This window comes from Euwallacea similis, chromosome 4 (assembly GCF_039881205.1).
Source record: "Euwallacea similis isolate ESF13 chromosome 4, ESF131.1, whole genome shotgun sequence".
Taxonomy (NCBI): domain Eukaryota; kingdom Metazoa; phylum Arthropoda; class Insecta; order Coleoptera; family Curculionidae; genus Euwallacea; species Euwallacea similis.
The window spans coordinates 59,067-68,432 of NC_089612.1; the positions used below are offsets into that span (position 1 = coordinate 59,067).

The 9,366-nt window shown below is 32.4% G+C and overlaps 1 protein-coding gene across 1 annotated transcript; it reads right to left on the reverse strand.

Moving 5' to 3' along the window:
• Positions 1-4,493: 4,493 nt before the first annotated feature.
• On the reverse strand, positions 4,494-8,650 carry LOC136408346 (protein tramtrack, alpha isoform-like). Its single transcript, XM_066389274.1, has 10 exons — positions 7,875-8,650; positions 7,579-7,810; positions 7,285-7,523; positions 7,060-7,227; positions 6,829-7,007; positions 6,712-6,777; positions 5,322-5,464; positions 5,053-5,269; positions 4,792-4,912; positions 4,494-4,737 (listed from the first exon to the last, which is right to left on the reverse strand). The coding sequence occupies exons 2-10, from the start codon at positions 7,780-7,782 to the stop codon at positions 4,719-4,721; spliced, it is 1,356 nt and encodes a 451-aa protein (XP_066245371.1). The 5' UTR covers positions 7,783-7,810; positions 7,875-8,650; the 3' UTR covers positions 4,494-4,718.
• Between the last annotated feature and the right edge of the window lie 716 nt (positions 8,651-9,366).

The window sequence follows — 9,366 nt, forward strand, 5'->3', positions numbered from 1 at the left end:
ATGTCATTATTTTAATGCACGATGTACAGAAAATTACCACAAACAAGAAATCTACAAATGCACACGAAGAAGAAATCTGCAAAGACACAACAAAAAGAAATCTGCAAGGGTACACGAAAAAGAAATCTACAAATCACACAAAGAATAAATTTGAAACCCTAGTTCCTAGATGGGGCCACACATTTAAAAAAAAATCTTTTTTCTTTCACATCCACCATTTGATTCTAATTATTCCTGCTATCATTTCTGTCTTCTCTAAAGTTTTGCATTCTATTATATATATTTCTCGTAAGTTTTTCCGCCTTTATGCACTTACCTACCCTCCATATCTTTTAGTAACAGTAATCAACTTCCTCAAAAGGAAAATTGCCTAAGAAGTCCTTTCCTATATCCCTCCTTGTACTTACTATAAATACCTATTGTGTTAACAGAATTATTTCACTTAGCAGATGCATCAACAATTTCAAATTTTCAATTCTATTTTATACACATAATTCCTGTATCGTGACAAAAATTATTACTACCTTTGCACTATGTATTCTTATCTTATATAAATATTAAAATCATCTAAAAAATTAAATATCAATACGTACAGAAATGTATATAATTTTTCTCCTTAAAAAATAATATGTAAAATTTATTTTCTTCTTATATCACTACACCTTCCTCATCCATAACACTTAAATTATAATTACGACAATATAATTCGTTGCAATATCTACTAAGTTAAGAATACAGTAGACACTCGATACCGTGAACAAATTAAAACAACGCACGTTCACGTTAGCGATTTATTTATGTAATCGGGGGTTAATCTAAATAGAGTGGAAAGCAGATTATTGGGTGACAAAAAAGTCTGAAATTTTAGTTTGCTTCTTAGGATTTGTAATTTTTTGCACAAGGGCTGTTTCTCTTAGTCTTTTTAAAATTATGAGGTCTGTGAATTCCACACCACTATATTCTGCCCACTGGATTGCAGTATTTATTTAATGCAGTTATAGCGCTGTTCAGTAACACTTTACTTGACGTTTCTTGAAAATTCTCGACTACATGAACTTCACATTCTTCTTGATCGTTTTCACATTCCATTCCAATACATCAGTTTCCTTGAATGTGGCCTACAAATATATATAAATTACATATGTAATAACAGATTTAAATTGTAAAGATAAATCTCTTACTTGTGGTGCTAGTGTATTTAGAAGATCACAGGATTTGGAGATTAAGCCTGCCTTATCATCGTTCAATCGACGTTTTAAAACAGAAAGAGGTAATTCATCATCGTCATCCTCGGACATTTCAGTGTTCTCTAAAATATTTCTCCAACATTTTGCAATAATTTGTGAATCGAGTCGATTCCATGCAGCCGTTAAGTTGACAACAGCTTCCTTAATAGTCAAGTTTTTCAATGTATCAGTTACGTTTGAATTACTTGCTATAACATCGGCAAGAAGGCTATTCCTGTAATATAATTTTGATCCATAGGTTGGATAAGCGGCGTAACGTTAGGTGGAAGAAACATTGTTACTGTCTGTCCATCTTCGCTCTTTAATTCTTCTTCGTTTGAATGAGATGGCGCGTTATCTAGCAGAAGTAAGGCTTTTATCGGGAGCCCTTTATTTGACAAAAAACGTGTAACCTGTAAAGGAATACGTAAATTTATGCTACGATTTCAAGAAAAATACACAACAAAATTTACCTGAGGTACAAAGGAATGATGGAACCATTTTTAAAAAATCCACACACAGCAGTCATCCACGCTGTCTTGGAGTGTTCATAATCAAGATGACCTTGGATTAGCAGCCTTACCGATAACTAATGGTTTTACTTTATGTCTTCTAGTAGCATTTGTGCAAACTGTTGTTATTCGTTGTTATTCGTTGTTTTTCAGTCTTTCAATGTTTTGTCCGGTAGAAGTTTCCAGTATAAGCCCGTTTCGTCAGCATTATAAAGTTGATATAATGTAATTCCAAGTTTCTGCATTTTATTTTTTAACTGCTTTTTGAAAGGGTCAATAAGTAGTTCCGGTTGGAAAGAAAGTTTTTCCCCGGAAATTTTTGAAAACCGAATTCCAAATCTTTTTTTAAACCTCTGTAGCCATCCCTCACTAGCCGTAAATTCCTTATCAGTTTCCTTTATTTCAGAATGTATGGATTTGGCTTTTTGCTTTATCATTTCTCCGCTTACGACAAAATTTTTATTTCGTTGATTTAGAAACCATTTGTATAGCTGTTTTTCCATTTGTGGTAATCCAGACCCTTTAAGTGTTTTTCTTTTACTTGATCCAACATATGTATCTGTTATTACTCTTAAAATGGTTTCTTTTCTTTGCTTTATTTTGCAAATCGTAGATTTAGCTATAATGTATTTTCTGGATAAATTTGAAACACTTGCACCTTTACTTAGCTACTGAATTACAAGAGATTTTTCATGGAGAGTTAAACACTTTGATTTTTTCAGCAACATTACATATAACAACACGTATTCACTAAACCTTTCGACAACTGTTCAAAAGCAACAGGCAAATGTTGCAATGCAAAAAATGAAACTACAAAGTTAAACTGGGGAAATACCGGGCACGACCCGGGGTCGGGGAACCCCGTATTGAGCACGACTGCCAGGGAATCCCCAGAAGTAGTTCCCCCGGTAATGGAAATCATTTGTTCACGTTATACGATGGTTAATGTGATAGAAAGGTGATTCACGTTATCCGGAGGTTTACGTTATCCGATGTTCACAGTATCGAGTGTTTACTCTAATATAATATTTCCACTATATGTATGTTTCACTTATGATAAAAAAGGTACTCTTTGATTACTTAAGTTTCGATGATAAGTTTTTATTTTCAACAGTCAGTCGAGTATGAATTTATGTGCAGCAGACTTATTTGTGTGCGCAATAAATAGAAAAAAGGATGAAACAGTTCCTTAAGAAAGGGAGATTAAATAAGACTAAACTCTTATCATCAATTCTTGATCCCCTTAAGATGTTATAATTTTCACTATGAATAATATTAACTACATGATTCGAATGTGTTTAATTCCTCGAGCATGACTGCCTAACGAGATCATATACCATTCCTCCTGACATGTACATAAATTCCAATCTTCAATGTGAAATACTCTCTGTCATCTTAACTATTACATAAATTATTCCAAATATGGCAAGTAATACTTTTAATGGTGAATATTTCAAATATCAATGAAACATCCTATTATACTAAGTTATAAATTCAAAATAAAATAATCCTTTATAGTAGTACATTGTTCCAATTAAATACTCTAAGCTCTCAAATATTCAATTCCAAAATAATCCATAAGTTATGATACCTACATTGTTTTCTTCCTCAAATATTATCTTTTACACAATTTTCTACTCTTTTTAAATTGGTAACTTAGTAAACTTAAATCTTATTTATAAATTAGTGAAATATCTTTCTGTTGCATCGGTACGGTAACTTAAATCGTGAGAAATCTAGTGTTAGGAAAGGTTTTCCCTTGGCGAAAATCAAACTCACGCACGTCTTGCTTAACAACTTTTTTATTCTGTCATCTCCCGGAATTGAATATATCCCACCATACTAAAAATGCAACAGAATCACTCCCGAGTGCATCTGTTTACCTTTCAGAGAATTAACACACACCATTCCACCTTCTTCTCACGCTCGCAACCCTCTATCATTCTCTTCACACTTATGTTAGAACAAACTGATAGGTAAATTCTTTTCTGCATTTTACGTTCCAGCCAAGATGATAAACGGACTCTATCTTTTACGACAAATGATTTATTTTAATTTAATACAAAGATAGGTCAATCTCATAATTAAGTGTATATATCTCTTATTGTTTTAAGTACTAGTTATAACACTAGACAAATATTTGCATCTCAATTGCAGTGCTGAATGTGTTCCATCCATTTTAAGAAAAAACAATTATAATACTCAAACTATTTGCAAAAAGTCGTTTATATCCACAGTTAATAAAGCCAAGAGGTTGAAGTATGCTTCGAAACTTTTAGAATTACGTCGTAGGTATTAAACGACGAAAGTAAGTTTAATATATACGGATCAAATGGTAAAAAAAAGGTTTGGAGAAAACCGAATTCAGAGTTGAAAATTAATCTGCAACTATTAAACACGGAAATGGAAATGTTATGGTATGAGTCTATTTGTCGACAACATACAGGAGCAGGAATTGAAAATTTGGTATTTGTCTATACAATAATGGACAATAAAATACATTTGAATATTAAACGTGAACAAAATTTTCTTGAAGAATGTTAAGACCCGTGTTTTACTAAACCCAAATCAACGATGTAAACAGTTCCTTATATTTCAACGAACGTTTGAATAACTTTACACCCTTTTTTGTGAGTATACAGCTCATCGGTCTAACCATGAAAACGATAAACACGTTGGCAAAAATATTATAGTAGTCTAGCTGCCATGTACCAATCCATCGACTACAAGCACATATAATATCCAATACAACAGACAAACTTCAAGGATACATTTTTCTATATTCTCTGTATATAATAAATAAACATCAATATATTTCATAATAATAAAAGATATCCATAAAAATTGCACTAAAGTTCAATAATACTCTTTGTAAATTATCACTATTTTTAACACTAATATGCTGTATTATCTAAATAATGGCTTACTGCGTCCCCTTATTATTAATAACTATCCATAGTATTTCACTTACTGCATTCTTTTAACTGCTATGCTGATCACTGAAATAATTTCATTGCTAAAAAAATCCGATAATTGCCAACTCACTCACTCACTTATGCCCATAATATCGGACTGCTTTCATCTTAAACGCTGTAGAATTCTCTTTACATTTATAGGCCAAAACTTGTTTTATTCTACTGATTTCAACCATAGGGAATCTGGCTGCAACATATGCTAGGAAGCAAAAAAAATAGAATCATAACATTAATTTAAAAAAATCAGAGTTCAGGTAATTTCCTCGAAAAGATAATTGCCATAAAAATGGTGAAATTTGTTTCAGGCGGAGTAACAAAATTTGACTGTCTGAAACTAACATATAATTGCCTGAACTTTGGCTCGATCCAATGCAGGCTTCACAGGTCTTTCACCATTTCCAGCACGACTCCATCTTTGCCCAGTAACGGAGCAAGTTGCCAATTCTGCAGGGCTAAAAAGTATCGTAGCCAGGCCTCGGGTCAACTTTCTGTAATCCGTTCCTTTTATACTGCGCAACTGTTCTTCGCAAATTTCGATACCATCACCAAGCTTAATCTAGAAGAAGTTTAATTAGCACAATAATGGAAAAATATTTTTCGTTGCATACCAATTTGTTTCTTCTCTCAGGCTCTCTTTTATCGAACAATCTATGCGACATATCGTTGAAGGGAATACCTATAGTCTGGCCGTATTGATGTAAACTATAAGGTGACCAGTGCTCAGACATTCTTCGACGCTTTAATCTAAACCCTGAAAATTAAAAGGTAACATATGAAAAAGTAACATACATCGTTATAAAGTACTCGTAGAAACATTCATAAATTCATGGCGATAAAGATTATAAAACATCTCAATGCAAGAAAAATTCAATCAGTAATGTAGCATGTAAACAACAACCCACAGTGAAAGCAACGTACATAAAATACACGAAAGTTGGCCTTATTTTAACTTTCTTGCGTATAACACGGTAACTAACATCAAAACAATTCATTTTAATATATAATTATACACACCAAAAAAAACGCATTTTTGAAAAACACCCCCTAGCTCTGAAATGGTAAACTACATCCAAGTGAAAAGCCTTTCAATTAAATAGCTTGATAAATATTGAAGAAAAATATTTTTTAGTTAAAGTGATATATTCTGAAGTACAAGTGATACGTTTTAAAATTAAAGTGACCATTTTAAAATGTAAATGAAAATAACAATTCCAAAAACCGAAATGGTTATTGAAAGAGAAAAATACTTAATGGACGCGATACGTATTTGCAAATTCTACAGGTTAATAACTCCTTTCGAACTTTTCTAGTTCGTTATATTCTTCGTCGTCGGTAAAACATTCAAGTCTATACGATGATTTAGCTCTGACCGAATATCAAATATTTTAATTCAAGATTATTCATTTCTGTCTTTATTAAAACCTAAGCAAATAACACAAGACGATACTTATTACTGGCCATATATTAAAAATGAATACGGTAACAACCCACATTGCTGAGTGCTTCTTAATTACAATTATTAGTATCTACCGCAGTTAATACTTAATTATGATTACTCTGTATCTCAAGTAGGATATAAAATTTTTTTCGTAACATTGCCGTACTGTCGGTGACTGCTCTGGATATGTCTCCGTAAATATAAATCGGTTTTAAATTGTTTATTACAGAAGGAGCAAGTGACGTAAGTTGGATGGTGAATTAATTTTACGTGTTGACGTAAATTCGATAAATTACTATAGATTTTCCCGCATTCGGTGCAAGGCCGTGGATCCAGCGAATGCAGCTTTCTGTTGTCTTTGCCTGCAACAAACAAAAGATTATGTTAAAACTAATGTTCGTTGCAAGCAAGACAATAAAGCCAATATAATTTCCACAACAACGCGTTTTAAACCTAATTACGTACAAATTTCATTTATGATTATCAATATTAAATCCCATAAAATTTAACTATGATAACGTAAAAAGGTATAACAGATTCATAGACAATTATTTACTTACCCTGTGAAGCAATATCACCAATGGTATCATTGAAACTTGAATCTTGAGCTGAGACATCAATACCATCTACAATAATAATACTCAAACATCTATCCAATATATGAGACATTATTTCACCTGAGCCGGCACCACTTCTATTTCTGTCATAAAAATTCCCAGAACTGTCATTCCCATCCTGCTCATTGTCCTCATCGCTAATGTAATCTGGTAATTCGACTTTCGGCAATAAGTCGATTGCAGTCCTAGATTCTTGAATGGCAAAGGGGTTTACGGTCATTGAATCATCTTTCCTTAATCTAGAGAGAAAGTACTCATTTATTTGAAAAACTGCATTGTGTTGTAAAATACCTAAAATCAGTCTCAGATTTGCTCTTCTTTGGTGGTTGACTAGAAAAATTTGGCACATTTAAATCAGGTAAATCTAATGGCACATCTTGACTATAAGTTACGCTACTTGTACTTGTAGACATTACTTGTACACTCTTTGGCTTATTTTTATTGACTAGAATATTATTCCTGCAAGACAAAACGCTCTTAATCGTCAATTAATTCATTCACTTAAAAACTACTAACCTAAAGGACCTTAAAGCTTGAGGTTTCATATACAAACTATTCTCTTCAACCATTCTATCAGATTCTGAGGAAGTATCAGTGAGGCCTCGAATTTTTAATGACTCAGCCGTCTTGAGAAATGATGACAAATGAGTTTGAGATACATTCACTTCACCCACATACATAAATTCCATTAGGGCTATGATGTGGCGTGCCTCGACGTCTCTCATGAAGACTATTGGATGTGAGCAAGGATTAGTCTGTAAAAACATTTTTGGAATTGTACACTGAAATTCAAGTCTAACCCAAACCAACCTTAAAGAGTTCTTTGAAATAAGGACTACATGCTGAAAGGACTACTTTATGAGCTAATAGTTTTTGGCCATCACATGCTATAGTAACATCAGTGAAATCCTCATTGCACCGAAGTGCTTCAAACTGGGATGTAATATTTGAATGAAAATTATTCCATCTTAAACAAAAATGTTGATCGGATATTGTATCATCCAAATCAGCCATGCCTAGTTCAATTCAGCTCTGACAACATCTGTAACAATTAAGTAGTTTAATTAAGGGGGCAACATATCTTGATCAAATCTTTCTTTACTTACCCAATTTCATGTTTGAAAAACCTAGGCTGCTCTTTTATACGTATTTTTAATATAAAATGTAAATATTAATCGTCTCACCAAATACTTTGGAGCTCTCTTTAGCATTTAAAAAAATCTTCACATTTCTAAAAAAAGAGAGGAATCAATTTATACTGTAACACATTTTCTTAGGTATAAAGTTGTTGATTTGAAATTTGCAAAATAGGTGACCAATATTAGATTTTTATTACAGCCAAGGTCTTACCATTATTATTTCTAAAGAAAATATGAGCACCCCCTTATGTAACAGAAATATGATGTATAATGCAGAGCAAAAGGCTTAACCCCACACAAGTAGACCTCAAGTTGCAACTATAACTAACTGACCCCATATGCTTTTTAAAACGTCATTTTAATTATGTATTGTGAAATTAGCAAAAGCTGTAAATGCATTGTAACTTAGTACACCATCTAAATTTTACCTAACCCTTGAGTTATAATATGATATGTAAGATCTTATAAATGTGCTTCCTTTTGATCAGTAGGCTGGAAATGCACCTCATTTAAAGTACATTTTCACACCAAAATTGAAATATTTAACAGAGTTTTAAACAATCAACTTTGAAACCTTCTACCACTGACATGAAATAATTTCACACATAATAGATAAATTGAGCTAAATCAGCTTGTTTCCACCTTGGAAATTAGCAGCATTCTGTTGTCCATCTAATTCTGAGACATCCTGAATTGTACCTAATGCCTTGAACTGCTAATCCTTATACCTAAGAAAGTGAATATATTTTTGGTCATAAATTCCTAAATTTTTGTAGGCGTATTGTAATGTATATAAGGATATGTTGGAAATGTAAACTATATGCAAGAAGTAACACAGAACACAGTGGACTTCTTTCCAATCTATTCTTAAAAATGTCTGGATGGGATATAAATCTGGATTCTGAATAAGGAACTGAGTTCAATAATAAGATTCACTTGACAACATTCTCAATGAGTATAATTTTAGTACAGGTGTTTTACTTACTACGTCCATTTTTTGCAATCAGTTGTGTATTCCTTGATAACTGATTATAACTAATTAATGGTGATAAGATTTTTATGGTTCGTGTATTTAGTGATGTGAATACCAGTAAATATTTAAAATGGCTGCGATTGTGGTCTGTGGTGACTTTGACAGATGAGATCATTACTAGCTCGGCATAATTGGTAATATTTATGTTTATTGTATTACATTTAATTGTAAATGCATTTCTTTTATTAACAAGCTTAGATTAGCTAAATTTTTTTTGAAGAATATAAACCAAAGCGCCGAAATCCGAATGTATCGTTATTTCTCTTCTGAACCCACTGATTTTCGGCATCCCATCGGCCATGTTAAATTTAAGTTTTATGTCATCCTGTCTTTGTTTCTCAATTCAGATAAAAAGAGAAAGCAAATATTACATGGAAGCAACAATTTCGACACATGCTGAAAATGGATTGAAATATAATCAGCTGT